The sequence below is a fragment of the Thermobia domestica genome, chromosome 13 (assembly GCF_964235325.1).
Source record: "Thermobia domestica chromosome 13, izTheDome1.hap1.1, whole genome shotgun sequence".
Lineage (NCBI taxonomy): Eukaryota > Metazoa > Arthropoda > Insecta > Zygentoma > Lepismatidae > Thermobia > Thermobia domestica.
This window is the reverse complement of record NC_137466.1, coordinates 206,806,436-206,825,006: the sequence shown is the minus strand read 5'-3', so window position 1 is coordinate 206,825,006 and position 18,571 is coordinate 206,806,436. Positions and strand designations below refer to the sequence as shown.

General features: G+C 37.4%; 1 protein-coding gene across 3 annotated transcripts in view; it reads left to right on the top strand.

Annotated features, from left to right (window-relative positions):
• LOC145668977 (calcitonin gene-related peptide type 1 receptor-like) overlaps window positions 1–18,571 on the top strand; it is a 789,948-nt gene that overhangs the window by 671,953 nt on the left and 99,424 nt on the right. For all 3 annotated transcript variants that reach the window (XM_081737282.1, XM_081737283.1, XM_081737284.1), the window contains 2 exons: window positions 5,758–5,859; window positions 15,092–15,202. In XM_081737282.1, the coding sequence (XP_081593408.1) occupies window positions 5,787–5,859; window positions 15,092–15,202 (184 nt within the window). In that variant the 5' untranslated portion in view covers window positions 5,758–5,786. The remainder of the gene's footprint in view (window positions 1–5,757; window positions 5,860–15,091; window positions 15,203–18,571) is intronic.

Below are 18,571 nucleotides of genomic sequence, written 5' to 3'. Positions count from 1 at the left end.
CTAATGTAAGATTTTCCATTCCTTCAGATTGTGTGAACGATGGCTGATACTTCTAGTTACAACATTGAAGAACATGTTATTGCAAGTTGTTGAGTGCATGAGAGAAACTACACCAACCATGATAATATGCTATTTGGTTCATAAAAGGCATCGTTGCACAAAACCATTACGATACCACAGCCGAACTGACAGAAGCTGTAAAACAAGCTTTCACTCAAGTTACACCTGCAATACTCGGCAAAATGTCGCACAGAACCTGGTGACGTGTTATCCTTTATCATGAAAATGACGGTCGACAGACTGATCCTTTGGACACTTAATGTTTTCTATCTCAATAAAACTTCTCGAAAGCATTGTTGTTCATGTCATTCAGTTTCTTCCGTATAGTTATTTACGTACGTTTAGTGGTTTATGTTACTTATTTTCAGGGGTAACGGGATTTTGTGGCCACCCTGTATATTTACGACTATCTTCAAAAAATAATAAGTAACAGTGTCACGTGTACATTTCGTAAAGGAGTTTGGTTTGTATTGCGTGATACTTCCTTAATTATATTGAAACTCGAATCTACCATCTTAGATTTTAGCAGAGACATTAACTAACTAACTCTGTAGTCTACGGAACCCGGATGCTCAACGCCGAGTTCACAAAAACTCTCCATTAATTTCTATTCTTAGTCAACTGGATCCAGTTTCTACTTTGTATTTCTATTTCTGCGAGATCCATCTTAATGTTGTCCTCTCATCTGCGCCTAGGTCCTCCTAATGGTCGTTTTCCGATTGGATTTCCAGTTAAAGTTTTGAAAGCATTGCTACTTTCTTCCATTCTGGCTACATGACCTGTCCACCTGAGCCTCTTAGACTTAATGAGGTATAAATTATATAATTCCTCATTATGAAGTTTTTTCTACTCACCATTCCGTTCCTCCTGGTTCCCAATATTCACCTCAGAATTCTATTCTTAACCCTTTAACCGCAATGAGGCACCAACGCTATGCCTCACAGTTTTTATAATGCAATACATATGAATTTCAAATGTTCCAAGTACATTTATATTTTGTTGCACTTTAGTTATTTGTTACAAAGAATCAAATAATTGTGCATAAAACTTACACATTCGTTTTGTCTAGTACAAGCTTGCAGAAGGACACTTTTATAAAAGAAATATAATAAAAACTCATTCTTTCTTTGGTTTTACAAATATATGAAAGTCGAAACTCCAGTCTTCAATGTACTTTGAACATTGGACATTCCCCAATATTTGTTTACCCCGGCAAAGTGGAATATATAATGTACCTATAAGTTCGGTAAAAATATATTATATATATATATATATATAGGGTTATTATAAATGATGGACCCATTTTTAAAAATTCGTAGTAATTAAAGTACAAATCCAAAATAAACAATCTTTATAACAATGGAAAGAGAAAGGTTGAAAGTTTCGGTGGGCAATGATGGTTCCCGAAGCGGCCGGTAGAGTTCGCGTGGCAATAAGCCGCCATTCGTTTCCCTCTCAGTTGTTAGTGAGATGGCTACCGTGGAGCCATCTCTGGCCACCGAGATCTCCTGATCTCACCCCATGTGACTACTTCTTATGAGGTTATGTTAAGGAAGCTGTTTACGCCCCACCTCTACCAATAACTCTGGACGATCTGCGGAACCGTATCACAGCTGCCGTGCACTTAGTAACAGTAGATACACTTGCTCGTGTGTGAGACGAGTTCAGGTACCGCATAGATGTTTGCCGTGCAGCAGACGATGGACACATTGAACATTTATAATGCATTGCAAACAAAACTTTGAAACTTCCACTTTCCATTGGTATAAAGATTGTTCATTTGGGATTTGTACTTTAATAAATACATATCTTTAAAAATGGGTCCATCATTTATAATAACTCAGTATATAAAAGTGCACAAAGCGAAGCACTTTTTTATGTTTTCGAAGATTATACGCATGTAGTACGCATAATCGATCAAAATAAAATGAGAAAAATCAAAATTACGTTTTGGCCCCAGGGATAAAGTTTTTGCTAATACATTGTGTAGTTAAAGGGTTAAATACTTTTAGTCTTCATTCTTCCTTCAGAGTAAGTGACTCTCTTTCGCAACCATTCAGCACAACAGGCATCATTATCGTTTAACCTCTAAGTTTTTAACTACACTATAGCTTATACGAGGGCATCGTGATTCAGTGCTAGAGCCTCATCTCTGGTGTGAGAAGTCTCTGGTTCAATCCGACCAAGTGGGTTTGTAGTGGACAACGTTAGGTCCTTGGTTTTTCTCGGTGTTCTCCTTTTCCAACCACATTCTCATTTCACCAGATCTTTCAAAAACATTCACATTCTTCCGTAACTTAAAGGGCATAACAATTTGAGCTTAGCTTCCCTTTCAGCAGCAATGCTATATTAGATATGGACTTACAGCTTAAAGTGGGACCTGAACCGTATGAACTCGACTGTCCCGCGTCAAGGACTAAAGGGTATAACCGTGGGACGTAAAAATTAAAGATGTAATTTATCCCCTTTTTTTTTACTACGCTTGTAGTTTATACTTGTAATAAATCATTCTTTCAATATACATAACCCTAAACATTAGTTATACAGGGCGTTTCAAAACAACACCGACGACGTTTAAGAGGTGATTCCTGACATCAAGACAAGACAGAAGGTATGGGCCAACCTAGGTGCAGAAATCCGTCATTTCGAAGTTATAGGCTGCCGAAAACATGAAAAAATGAAATTTAAAGGTCCATAGCTCCAATGCTATGGAACCTATCGTAGTCAGGTCAAGAAAATGAAATCTTTCAGTTTTACGTTGCCGGTTAGGTTAAAGGAGTCAGTGATGATGAGTAATGAATGAAATGGTGGAATGAAGAAGGTGGGAGGAAACGGGAGAACTCCGATGAAACCACGCACACGTTGTTTGTCCACCACAAAGTTCACTTGGCGGGGGCTGGGATCGAACCCGGAACCCCAAGTACAAGAAGTGAACGCTCTACCACTGAGCCACCGCGGCCCCATAGTCGCGTCAAGATTTCACTTAGGAACTAATATGTGCGCTATCCAAAAATATATTTTAGAATCGCAAGGTACTCATGCAACAATTTTTATAGAGGGAGTTTGGCTACGGGCATATAATTTGAAGTACTCACTATCTCTATAAAAATTGGTGCGGAAGAACTGCAGAATTATGAAACATGGATATTTCGATAGGGTGCATACAAATATACTAAGAGACAAATGTACTAGACCCTAATTACTTAGCATGAAAGGGGCCGCGGTGGCTCAGTGGTAGAGCGTTCAACTCCGGTGTATAAGGTCCTTGATTCGATCTCAGCTCGCGCCAAGTGAACTTTGTGGTAGACAAACACCGTGTGGGTGGGTTTTCTCGGAGTTCTCTCTTTGCCTCCCACTTTCTTCATTCTACCATTTTCTTCATTTGTCATCATCACCGTCTCCTTTAGCCTAACCGGTATAATCGTGGGACGTAAAATTTAAAGATGTCCTTTTTTTTATTACTTAGCATGAAGGAATTCTTAAAATCTGCTTCATACATCAAGAAACATACTGTACGTAAGTATTGACTTTTTACATCAGTAATCATCACATCACGGCCATGTCTCAAAAATATGAAACGAAAAACTATCTGTATGAAGTTTTATTTGCTAGTCCCTTCTCCCGATAAAACATGTCGAAAACTCCTCGGAATGCTCTTATGTCCTCCACTTTTCTACATGTTAAAAAAAAAAAAACTGCGCTTGCCAGATATGTATACAGCAAGCTTGGACATGCATCTCACTAAGCCATAAAAAGAGCATCCGGGGACGAGTTTACCACAGGATTTTTACGTCACATGTTGGCTGTCAACAACTTCATTGGTGACGATAAAATAAAATAATGGCCGCAGTTTTCTGATGAAAAGAGGCTCTTTGCTTCTTCCCCTCATGAACTTGAATAAAACTCGGGGATATGAATACTCAATGTTACCAGCTACTGAGTTAAACAATGTTTTGGTAATGGCGTGTGGGTGCTTCCTTTGTTCTTTTCTAATTTTTGTATATGTCTGCCTCTGGAAATGTAGGTCAAACCATTGCTGAAATTCCCTAGTACTAGACAGCACACTATCAACTTAATATTGCTTGGTAAGCACATTGATACTAAATGCCGTTATTTATGATTTTCTATGCCGGAGTTTGTCATTTTCTAATTCATCCAGCATCTCGAACTGACTTACGATGCTAAATCAATACGAAAATTTCATGCTTCTACCGAGAACCGAACCGAACTTCTGGAGTACGCGAGTCACGTTCGGCTACATGGTAGCACAAGTAGTAGATCTGAGTCTTGATTCTCAAAGCTGACCTCAACCGATGACCCGAAAGCAGCCGAGAATTTTAGAGTGGATTAATGGTGTTCACTGTTGGAGTTCTAATATTCATGTGTTTGATTCTAATATTCATGTTGATATTTGATAATGGTACACTGATGTCTAAAATGATTGTCGCATATCTATAACTGTCTTCTTGTAAGAATATAATTTAATAATAATTTTGCAGGGCACTTTACTAGTGCTATGTGTATAATTGGGTAATGTATATTTGTGATAAATTTCATAGGAAAAGAATTATAAATACGAAAATTAGAATGAGCAAAACAAAATGGACAAGAAGAACGTTTTTCACTATATTATTCTTATTTACTGCTCTTTTGACGTGAAATTTACCACATACATGTCTTTGCTGATTATACACATACTAACATTATAAGAAATACCGAGCGAATTCGTTATCAAATTATATTCCTACAACAACATATTTATAGACGTGCTACAATAATTTTGGACATGAGTGTACCATATCTTTAATATCTGATAAAATTTATTTCTTTTTACACACTAATATATTTATATAATGCAATGATTTTGAATAGATTATACAAAAAAAAATGACACAACACTGCTTGGACTCAGTGGAATTCCTTATGTTCTACATGGCTCGATTAATTAAATGTTCACGATGCTTCATGAAGAAATAAAACATAGGTATATATATTTTCTTTACTGAAATTCTCGTGCGTTTATGTTCTGTCAGACCCTGTAGTTATCTTTCAGTGCAATGCTTTTACACACACATTCTTGAAAGAAAAGAGCCATGTTTATTAGAATTAACTTAGCAGCCTTATAAATGCTCTGCAAGTATATTACGGTGTTCCGTCGTCTCTTGGTTGGTCGCACCGGATTACTCCATATACTACTGGGTCACCGGCTCCGATTACTCACGAGTCTGACTGCTCCGATGACCATTCCATCGGTAAAAAATGAAACGATTATTTCATTAAAATATGCGTCGCTGCACCTTCAAAAGCCACTATGTGGAGTTTTGTTTAAAATGCAATTTTTATAAATACGAGAGCAGTTTAGCGTAGAGCATATATACATAAAAGATCCTTATGTATTAATCTAGAGGCCAACTCCGCACTTATGATTCCAGTACTCAAATATTTAGGCCTACTTATGCATGCCAATTAATATTTCCTCGATACTCGCTCTGGTTTATTTTTAAAAAAAGAATTTCTGATTTGTTAGAGGAACTGATTTAATTTGCGCCTCTAAGTCTGAGAGTAGGGTGCTTTTAACTCGCATTATAATGACCGCCAATGTTTATAAGAATAATTTCCTAGTATATTATGTAATCAGTCTTCATTTAAAAAACTGTAACAGTTATTCCGTAATATTTTCCTCTTTTATTTTTGCAGGCGTTCCTTAGTACCACCACGAATCCTGAATGAATCAAGCTGATACCGAGGCTTTTATTAAACAACGTGAACTAGAGTGCCCAATTGAAAACGTTACTCAAGGTAAAATAATTCCACAATATTATTAGTAATTTAATGATAAAAATATATCCAAAAAAAATGAAACGTGTCCCAATTGGTGCATCTTATTCAACTGAAGAAAATCATATTGGTGAATGTAAATTCTTATGGTTAGTTTTCAAATCGACATAAATGTTTTATTTTATTTATTTATTTATTTATTTATTTATTTATTTATTTATTTATTTATTTATTGTAAATCTAAAAGTTGGTGCTGCTCGATAACCAGGCTACCTACTAAGATAAAGAAGTACGAGGGTCGTCCAATAAGTTATCTACCAAGGCAGGAAGGGAGTAGCGGAGCATAATGGCGTCTGACACGCATGCCAAGGTCATTCTGGGTAACGCTGCAGCGCAATTTCAGGTCAGTCGGAGTAACACTGTTGTCAACATGTTGACACAAACTGTCGCTAAACGAGAAGTGAAATGACTCTACTTTTGGGTGAAAAGTCGCTAAAAAAATATTTGTGAAACCCGTTGCCTATATACCTAAGCATTGTTTTAAAGTTGTAGATATAAAATAAACAATTTGTTCTACTCACATCTTTGTCAACAGGCTGCAACTAATCCTTGAATTCAGGGATAATTTCACATTGTTTCGGGTACTTTTGATCATATTTTGGAATCATAATAGTTCCGAAATAATTAACACTATAGTGTTACGGTTATGTATTTTGTTTTAGAAAAAGTGCTGAATAATTAAAAGGCCCCAAAGGACAAATATAACAAACACCCACTTCGCTTTTATTCACGCATCTATAGCTAATCTCGTTGCTATCAGTAATGATGTATTACTTGTGTCTCAACGGAAGCTCTGCAATGCTGTATTACTTGTGTCTCAACGGAAGCTCTGCAATGCTGTATTACTTGTGTCTCAACGGAAGCTCTGCAAATTAAAGGACATCAAGTTTGTAATTGTTTTCCGTTGGAGGGCAAAAGTAACAGATAACAATGCAGGATTGTGGGGGAGTGGGTACGCTGTATTTCCAAACTCTTCATTACTTGCGCTGATTAAACCAAACAAAAAGAAAGAAAAGAACATAAAAACTGTTTTGAACTAATAATATTTATCTACAAATGAACAGGGTGTTTGCAGTAAAAAGTCGCTAAATCGACATTTAAAAATCACCAAAAAAGTCGCCAATCCGAAAAATTATTCTTTGTCGCATCGTGGAGGTCGAATCTCCCAGATTTAGCGACTTTCCCTCCAAATTGGCAACACTGCGGAGTAACTCAGTGGCCGTGAGCAGGATGTTTGTGTTACGCCGCGTAGCGAATATTTGTGTGACGTCACGAACAATGGATTTGCAGAAGTTGGAGCAACGCTCAGTCATCAAGTTTCTCACTAAAGAAGACAAATTCGTGGCTCAACTGGTGACCGGGGACGAAACCTGGATCCACCATTGGGATCCTGAGAGCCAAGATGTACAACAGGCTGTTTCCCAGTGGTTTGAAGGCCATGACAAGGACTATTTTTTTTCTGGGATTTCTTCGCTGCCCACAAAGTGGCTAGCCCGGTGCAGAGACCTCCATGGAGGTTGCATCGAAAAACAGTAATGATCAGGTGAGCCTGCCTGCATTCTCTCCTGTCTAGGAAGATAACTTATTGGATGACCCTCGTATGCTCTCTTCAAATTTTTCATTCTGACTTGCAAGATGACAGTACACAATGTGGTTAATGAAGTATAGCGAAAAATTATGATTAACTTTTATTTAGTATAGGGTCAATACATGTTAAGTGATCGAGAAGAAAGGAAAATTGCCGCTCAACCTTTTCAAAAAAATCTAATTTGTTCAGAAATGCTGAGTCGATATAAGAGTACTTCAAAACCACAATTAATTAGTTTATACAAAATCGCATGGCGACGCAGCGGCTGCCGTCATTTTGCGTTTTCTCAGCGTGTATGTGTCCTATCGAAATGAAAATTGCTGGAAGTCTCCAGCTTGTGCAGAGCTAAAACTTTGTCCTCTTAACATTTTTGCCGAAAACCACTTGAGAGGGGTGATATCAGGGCCTATAGTAGCAACATTTTTGGACATTAAAAACATGTTTGGGAAGAGGAAACAACTGATGTAGAGGTTTGAATTTGTGTGTATGTAGTCCGGGGTCATAACTTTATACACAAAAATTTGCAGATCTGTAGCTGCTTCCGAAAGCCTGAGAAAAAGAAAGTAAAGTTGGGGAAGTATCCCAATTTGGCATATTTCACTGTTTAATATCTCCAATGGGCCTGGATAAAAAAGAAAACAAAATTTTGGAAATAGTTACTCCTTTAGTATGCCATAACACACAGCAAAGCGCGTTTTGTGCTTTTGAGCAGAAGGGCTCAAAGTATTTAAGGAATGACGTCATACTCTAGGAGGTATTTTGTTCACAAATTCAACTGGAAATTCGTTGTGACATAAAATAAAGTAAGACGAATGGTTAGTCCTGTCAAGTTTATCAAGTTCGTTTATTTCCTCCAGTTGTGACTCACTGTCTTATCACTACGCAGGTGAAGAATGCTATCAACAGAAGGCGAGAAAAGTCAAAATGCACACTTGACAAAAAGTCCGTAAGTATTCATTGCTCTCGCTGCTTGCTATATCAATGATATTCAATTATGTTTATTCTTCTTTTAACTGTCAACTCATGCAGGAGACACTTGTCGTTTCGTTTGATCTACATTCCTAAGTCAGTGTTTACAGCGAGTAAGTGTTCACTGACTTGGAGAATGTAGATCAAGTGTGCATTTTTGTCAAGTGTGCATTTTGACTTTCCTCGCCTTCTGTTGATAGGCTGGCATTCTTCACCTGGGTATGATAAGACAGTGAGTCACAACTAGAGGAAAGAAACGAGCTTGAGAACCATGATGGACTAACCATTCATCTTACTTTATTTTACTACACAACGAATTTCCAGTTGAATTTGTGAACAAAACACCTCCTAGAGTATGACGTCATTCCTTAATACTTCGAACCCCTTCTGCTCAAAAGCACAAAACGGGCTTTGTTGTGTGTTATGGTATACTAAAGGAGTAACTATTTCCAAAATTTCGTTTTCTTTTTTATCCAGGCCCATTGGAGATATTAAACAGTGAAATATGCCAAATTTGCATAATTCCCCAAATTTACGATTTTTTAGGCCTTTTGGAGCAGCTACAGGTCTGTAAATTTTTGTGTATTAACTTATGACCTCGGACTACACACACACACAAATTCAGACCTCTAAGTCAGTTGTTTCCTCTTCCCAAACATGTTTTCAATCTCAAAAAATGTTGCAACTGTAGGCCCTGATTTCATCTCGTTCAAGTGGTTTTCGGCAAAATAATAATAATATATTTTATTGTACTTAACACCCAAAGGCAATTACAAAGTACAAAATTTTATATACAATCATCAAAGAATGAGCAACATCAAACATACATATAATTAGTATTTAAACATGAACATTACAATAAGTATACCCTTTTTTCCTTCTTTCAAAAGTGTTAAGAGGAGAAAGTTTTAGCTCTACACAAGTTGGAGACGTCCAGCAATTTTCATTTCGATAAGACAAGTACATGCTAAGATATTCTAAACAACGTAAACGCCTGAAATCGAGAAAACGCAAAATGGCGGCAGCCACTGCGTAGCTACGAGATGTTTTAAAAATCCAATGATCTTGGTTTTGAAGTACCCTGATATAGGACATACATTCATCAAAAAATTAGATTTTTTGGAGATGGTCGAGCGGAACATGCTTGATCACTTAAAATGGATTGACTCTATAATAGTGTCCCCAAAGAAGACATATGTCGATAGATGGCATTCTCATAGATCTGATGAATGCGACGTGATGTAAAATAAATTCTCGTAATTTTTTTAGAACATTGAGAAAAAATCAGCTCTAAAAAGTATGTCGTTTGTTGCTAATATATTTTTTAATTTATTTGTTGAATAAATTATTTATTAATGTATATACCACGTATAATTAAAAACAAACACTGTTAGAGGGATTTTGTTTGTATTTCGTTGTCCTAACAGTGATGGAGCACCCTCGTCACTATTTGGTTGGCGTTGACGCGGAAGAATCTGATTTGATTCACAGTAGGAACTCATGTGATTCGGAGTCCATGTTAAGCAGTAGATCCAGGCCCGTATCCAAGGGGGGTCTAAGGGGGCGGCCCCCCTAAATTTTCACGGTAGGCTTACGAATGAACTATAACATGGTGATGAACTATCATATGATTGGATCGGGCCCCTCTAACTTCTATCGGCCCCCCTACATTTTTGGGCTGCTACCGGCCTGGGTAGATCCACACCTCATGGTAACCTACTAACAAATTCTAAAAAAATAATAGGATTGATTGAATGCCATAGGGCAGGTAGTATAGAGTTAGAAATTCACTTTTATAGGCATTACATGAAGAAAACTAATTTATTACAACAATATATAACAAAGAGCATATAAGATAAACCATTACCAAAAGAGCTTATTAAATGAATGATATTTACAAGATAATTGAAGGGTTTACATTCTCGTTTTACATGTCAGGACTGTCTATGTGTATTTTTCACCAGAGTCACTAACAGAGCTCTTTGCGAGCGTACTTACAGTGTTTTTACGTCCATTTCCATTAGTAACAGAACTACTCCTTCCCAATGTCACTTTTCTACGAAGCAAGAGTGGTAACTAGGAGGTTGATAGATTCTTCTGCACACCTAGACTGAATTGTCTACGGTTTTTATAATACTTTCATTTCACGGAACTGGAATTGTTTTTGTTTTCACTTTTCTAAATTCGTCCGCGTTACCTACAAACGTGCTGTTAGTTCTATTTAAAAATGTTTTCACTCTGCTATATTGTTCTAGAAACTTAGAGTTGATCCGTTAACTGTGTACTTTTATATTATTATTTTTAAACCTTAAAATGAGGAATGTCTTAATCCTCGGCTCAAAAAATGTCTGTCATCTGTTCTTATGAACTAGTGACTTTTAAACCTCAAAATAAAACACTAAAGGGTGTGAACACATGGGATGAAAAAAACACTGACATGCGAAGAAGGTCCATGTGAAAATGCAGAAGGCTGCAAACTGGAATGACGTGGAGAAGTGCTGGTTGCATATCGTACCGGAGCACTAGGAGCAGGGCTGGCTGCGTCGCTCTGGAGCTAGAAGTCTCTGGAGACAGGGCTGTTTGGATCTCTCAGGAACAGGAAATCTCTGGAGACATTGCTGGCTGCATTTCTCAGGAACAGGGTTGTTTGCATCTCTCAGGAACAGGAAATCTCTGGAGACATTTCTGGCTGCATTTCTCAGGAACAGGGTTGTTTGCATCTCTCAGGAACAGGAAATCTCTGGAGACATTTCTGGGTGCATTTCTCAGGAACAGGGCTGTTTGCATCTCTCAGGAACAGGAAATCTCTGGAGACATTGCTGGCTGCATTTCTCAGGAACAAGACTGTTTGCATCTCTCAGGAACGAGAATTTTCTGGAAACATGCTGGCTGCATTTGTCAGGAACAGGGCTGTTTGCATCTCTCAGGAAGAGGAAATCTCTGGAGACATTGCTGGCTGCATCCCTCTGGGTTCTGGAAATGGCTGTCCCTGGGCGGGTGGAGCACGAGTCCAGGAAGTGGGAAGTAAATGAAAGGAACTCAAAAAAGGACGTGGATCAAAAAAATGAAAGTACGCCTGTGTACGAGTATATCTGTTAGGTTGTAGGCAAGGCTGTTTATAATCAAATTTGAGTATATGAAGAGAAGAGAAAAAAATGGAAAGAAAGGTGAAAAGAAAAATAATGAGAAGACATGTCTGATACCATGTATGCACCACAAAATTACTGTTGACAAAGGTCACGGGTGAAAAAAATGTAATCGGCGACAGACAGAAAATAGTGCAAGATGTTTGTAGGAGGCAATAATTATTGCAAGTATTGGAGCTAATTGGGAGTCGAAGGCAGGAATTTGTGGAACGAGGGACAACACAATAAACTTCAAGGAGGAAAAGGGATGGAAGTAGGAGTGAATTATTATTATTATTATTATTATTATTATTATTATTATTATTATTATTATGGTAGTTCCTATAATGTGGTGTAGTTCTTTTGTTGTGGTCCTCAACAGAAACAAAATATTTTGGTAGAAGAGTAACGGTATGGAGAGGCGGTTTTGTCCACTAGCATAAGTAGGTCATACTGCATCATAGAGACCGCGGATGGGTGCGTACTTGGATCATATATGTCGGGAATGATAGAAACTGTACCAGAAGTATTATTGATATTGTTGTCTGAAGTGGAATTCATGGTGAGAGGTATGAAAGATGCTTGTCTCTGAGTTATAGGCATATCATAACAGAAAATATAAGTATAATGAAATATGAAAATAAAAGTCTTGCCTTACAAGTATGTGAAATGTACACAAGACAGTCTTAACAACGAGAGCTTAAATTCCTCGGGGGGAGCCATAACAAATATTTAAAATAATATGATTGATTGAATGATTGACTTAGATTGAGAGAGGTAGTATAGTGGTTAGTATCCCCGCCTGTCACGCGGGAGACCGGGGTTCGATTCCCCGCCGGGGAGCCATAACAAATTCTAAAAAAATAATAGGATTGATTGAATGCCATAGGGCAGGTAGTATAGAGTTAGAAATTCACTTTTATAGGCATTACATGAAGAAAACTAATTTATTACAACAATATGTAACAAAGAGCATATAAGATAAACCATTACCAAAAGAGCTTATTAAATGAATGATATTTACAAGATAATTGAAGGGTTTACATTCTCGTTTTACATGTCAGGACTGTCTATGTGTATTTTTCACCAGAGTCACTAACAGAGCTCTTTGCGAGCGTACTTACAGTGTTTTTACGTCCATTTCCATTAGTAACAGAACTACTCCTTCCCAATGTCACTTTTCTACGAAGCAAGAGTGGTAACTAGGAGGTTGATAGATTCTTCTGCACACCTAGACTGAATTGTCTACGGTTTTTATAATACTTTCATTTCACGGAACTGGAATTGTTTTTGTTTTCACTTTTCTAAATTCGTCCGCGTTACCTACAAACGTGCTGTTAGTTCTATTTAAAAATGTTTTCACTCTGCTATATTGTTCTAGAAACTTAGAGTTGATCCGTTAACTGTGTACTTTTATATTATTATTTTTAAACCTTAAAATGAGGAATGTCTTACTACGTAGCTGCTGAAACAAGCGTCAAATGGAAATGAAACCAAGTAGTCTGCTAATAGTGAAACACATAGCTCTAACTATGATGTATATATTTGTATAATTATTTTCAAAAAATGTAATTTTTTTCGTTAATGTTGGCAAGTAAAGACAGATTAACTGCTGAAGGTATCATTGCCCTAAATGATGTGATGTATGTAATTATAACATCCAATTACATTCACACTTCGTTATATATATATGTCGTAAGTTCGTTTTTGATGTACTAAAGAATCACTTTTTAAAAAAACGCAATTCACTAGTTCACTGTTCAAAATGACAGGACAGGATACGATATATACGAATTTATATATTTTGCGTAAATACTTTATCATTTACCTTGTTAATTTTTACAAAATACGGTATGTTCTCTATAAACGAATATACACACATTCACAATGGTATACCTTTGTTCACAATGGTATACCTTTGATGTTCTAAATTAACTGTAAAACGCCTAGATCTTCATGTCCAGCCCAAAACTCAATAACATAAATAGGCAGATCTGGCCAAAGAAGAAAATGATATAATATATTACGGACCATTGTACAGGGTATTCAATATACAACGCATCCCGCAGTTTGGCATAGTAGAACTTTTGAACGTAAAGAGATACACAAATAATGGTTATAACAAAATGAAGCTTTGTTCATGCACATATTTTTAAGGTAGGAAGCAACGATCGAGGTACACTAGGAACCACACAGTATTGCCAGATGTAACCGAAGGTGGAAATCAATTTTTTTTTTTTTGCAAAACATGTAAATTGACTCATAACTCATACGTATCGATGTTCTGTTGTTAATTTTTAGTTCGTTTAGTTGGAGTAGCTTGGAAACTATGGAGCAGAAAAACGAATTTTTCATTACACCGATAACTAATCGGATGAGGCCTCTGTAAGGGGGAACTAAGGAAATCGTAGTTTTCATAAATTAACACTCTGAATCACTCTGAATTGGCAACATTGCTGATGTTTCAGTGCATCAGAAGATATGTTAAGGATCTGTCTACATTACGCAATTCCTGAAAACAATGAAAAAAAACTTTGAAATTATCATCATAAAACGTTTATTTACATGTACCCGTCAACACTGCTACTATCATGAAACGAGTTTCCAGCTCAATAGTGATTATGAAAGAGCCGCCTGTTTTGATTTAAACACTGGTTCACACATTTCACCATCTTGGAAGCAACTTTATGAAGAGAAGTGTTAATGTTCTTAATGGCACTGCAAATGCTCGTTTCCAGGTCTTGTATGGTTCGAGAATTGTTCTTGTATATCTCTTGCTTTAAATAGCTCCATAGAAATAAATAGCAGTGTTGCCAGGTGCATGTAAGTAAATGTTTTATCATGATAATTTCAAAGTTTCTTTTTCATTGTTTTCAGGAATTGCATAATGTAGACAGATCCTTAGAATACCTTTTGATGCACGGAAACATCAGCAATGTTGCCAATTCAAAGTGTTAATTTATGAAAACTACGATTTCCTTAGTTTCCCCTTATAGAGGCATCATCCGATTAGTTATCGATGTAAATGAAAAATTATTTTTTTCTGCTCCATAGTTTCCAAGCTACTCCAACTAAACAAACTGAAAATTATCGACGGAACATCCATACGTATGAGTTATGAGTCAATTTACATGTTTTGCAAAAAAAAAATCATTTTCGGCTACATCTAGTAACACTGTGCGCTTTCTACTGTACCTCAATCGTTGCTTTCTAGGTTAAAAATATATGTATGAACACCAGTATTTATTAATTTTGATATCACCAGTATTTATGTATCTCTTCAGGTTCAAAAGTTGTACTATGCCAAACTCCGGGTTTCATTGTATATTGGACACCCTGTATATAGTAACATGCACATATTATCGTTATAATTAAATTATACTGCGTGCAAAGAAAAAATCTTAGAAATGCTAAAAATAATGTCTCAAGTGAAAGATGGGCAATAGCCACTAGGTCATTCAGCAAAGTAACATTAGCAGATTTGATATATATTTTTGTCTTTTTTTTTCAGATGGTTACTGCCCTACTACCTTTGATGGGTGGTCATGTCTCAACAGAACTCCCGCAGGAGAGATAGTCTATGTATCCTGTCCAGCATTCGTGGTTGGATTTGATCCCAAACGTAAGTAGAAAAGTTACTTTCTCTGCTCCGACCTCCACATTCAAGAATTCCAATATCCAAAATTGCCTCATCATGATCTTGCCGCCTATAGTTGAACAATTTGTCCATACCGATCAAATGCCACGGTCAGATTGCCGGCGCCGGACACCGGCGTCATTCCGCGAGATTTTAGACCGCGACGAATAGTTGCCTTGCCGAGCAGTCGGTAAACAGCCGGAAATGAGCATTGAATGCGCCGGCGCCGCCGTCGAAAAAAGGCCGGCATAAGGAGTCGGCAGAGGGTCGGAAAGTGGCCTTTCCGACTGTTTTGCCGAGTCTGATGGTCAGCAACAGTCTGCAAAGAGTCCGCAAAGGGCATTTTATTTTACGATTTTCGACCGCTCGCCGCCTCGGCAAAAGGTCGGCAACTTTGAACAAGTAGATCGTCGTGCTGCCGCGGACGGATGCCGGCTGGCTCCGGCGGCCCGCCACCGTCGACGGCGGAAATCCCTCTTTCCGACCGCGACTTCTTGATGGGGTAATTTTTAATTACTTGAATCTAGGAAAGAAAAGAGTGCTTCACTGTTGATTAACTAAAAAAGTAATCGGTAGGAAGTTTGAAGTCAGATAACTTAGACTTGTTGAAGTTTGACTGTCTATTGTATCACAGGTTATATATTACTATAACATCACAGATATCTGATTATTATCACTGATTTATTCATTACTTAATGTCACATATAATATTACCATATTATCATAATTTATATCACAGGTAATGTGATAATCTGTATTGGTAATTATCTTGATGGTTAAGGTTATTCAGTACCTATTTATCCATATCTATCACTTACTCTTGCTTACCTCGGTCATATAGTATTTACTTACTATGTGAATCAACCTGACACAGGAGAATGGGGTTATAGTTATTTATGAGAGACAATGAGTACTCAATAATCTACCTTTTGCTATCTCATTTTATTATGTGAGCTTGTCTATACAAGATGTGGGTGTGACTCTTACAGTGCTATTCTAGACCCGATAATGATGACGGATTAATATGTGAGTCACCCACTTGTGAATAGATTATTAACATTATCTCAATGTTCTAAATTACAGACGTAATTATCCAGCAGCAATACATGAACTGATAAATAAATCAAGAATGCATAGCATTACAATAGAATACTGCTATTACATTTGTTATTATTGCTGTTATTATACTACTACTCGGGTTTATCATAACCTACGGTTACGAGGACTGTGAGAATTGCATTGCCTGCCCATACTGATGTGTAAAATTAAGAAAAACCATAAAATACACAACTTACATGTTCTGGTCCATCGGACTGTTGACTTAACCAAGAATCGTTAAGACGAGACTTTCGCGTATACTCGAGACGAGACTAAAACGCGTTCTCAGATGCGAGCCAAGACCGACCGAGACTCCATCCAAAACTGAACTGAACCCCCTGGTTTAGAAACCAGGAGTTTTTATATTTGCCTCATTTGTTATTTTTCTTTCTCATGTCCTTCCGGGCCAGTACATTCTAGACTATGAAATAATAGTTTTGTGACGTATGCATAGAAAACACAGCTTTTACACTTTCACTGAAGAAATTGTTTTGTCGTATGGGTATTATTCAGTTTCCTGGTGTCCTTCTTCCTGTTTTTAACCAAACCAATAATAACTTATTTTTCACAGTTTGGTATTTTTCCGGGTGACATTCACTTTTAATAATACAATGTCTAGTCTTCGAAATTATAAAAATTTCGATCAATCTCGATGTTCTCGTGATATTCCCCCACTTAAAAAATAATACTGAGCAATCCTATAATGGATGCCCAAAATTGTGAATTTCGATCATAGTTCGATGGTCACCCTGTATAAGGAGTTCAGCAAGGCACTGGAAAACACTATGTCTCATGAAACTCGTGAAGCACACTTCCTATATACTAGATGCAACGTCAGTTTCATGCCTAGAATGCTTGGTGCAGGGACAGAGGGAAGAAGAATAACATTAACTAGCGATTGCTACCAAGGGTGGCTAATGAGGCATAAGGTTGTAATAGCGGTGCAAATACAGCGTTAACACCTTTAGTACAGTGACGAATACATCGAAAGGGTATGTCCAGGAAGGACGAACAACCGATAATTAAATGTATCGATGGGATCCAGAAGAGTAAAGCGTTAAAGTTGCATATCAATTTACCTTTAAACATTGTAGAAAAAAGGATTGTCTGACTCGTATGGCAGGCAATGGATTATCACACCCGTTAATCATTATATACATGTTACAGATATGAACAATATAAACACAAAATATATATATATATATATACATAAAATAAATCAACTAAATAAAGTAAATACATAGATACATAAATATCAGGGGAATGTTGTATATTCCACTGGTTTTTCCTTTATGCACAAACCTTAGCCTTTGTAAATTAATGTGCATCCAAGATGCACCTGTAATTCCCTTTCAGTGCAATCTGACATGAATGTAAACGTTAATGTAGGCAGAAAGGGTTAAGGGAAGGGGAATAAAAGGTTAATAGGCACAAGAGGGTGTGATAAGGAAAAGGGAGATAGCATACGGTTTTTTTTTTGATTAAGGATAAGACGAATAGAAGATACCACCACCAACTAATGTTAGGGAATATTTACAATGGTGTTTGTGAGAAATATCTCGGGCTAAGCAATGTATCCACAGGAGGAGATGCAGGTCTGGGTGGAGTGGTACAGGAATCAGATGCGGGATCGTGTAGCGAAGGTGTTGATGCATGGCGTCCTTCCAAACGTGTTAACAGAAGGGGGTCTGCCCCATTGTTGTGAGTGGAAGAAGCACTTAGGCGAGGATGCGTGAACTGTGATGTAATATTTGAGTTATAGAATCTGGAACGTTGTTTGGGTCTGCCGTATCGACACCAACAGAAGCAAAAGATAATAGATATCACACATCCTACAGTACCCACGGCACTGATAATCGTAACCAGAGTTACCATATCGAAGGGGGTTTGGGCCCTCACGGGATGTACTGCAATAAGGCCAAAAACAGAGACGAGCCACCTGAAAGGGAGAAAACGAACTCGTCTTACAGGTAGTCTACAATTGAACTTATTAAAACGAAATGCAAATGCAAGTGCTATTTTTTTTCTTTTTTTTTATATGTCTTGCCTTATGCCATGCAATAATTTACTTCCCAAGAGTTAGCTGTACGAGTTGGGGTCATAAGACAGGTAATTTTAGTACAGAAGAATTCGTTGACCTGTTGAAAGTCACGGTGGGAATTCCTTCTTGGCAGGATAGCCACCTGACTGGTGCAGGATTCACTGATGCGTGCGAATGCACTTGCATTGGGAGGCTCCTGACTACGACCGTAAAAG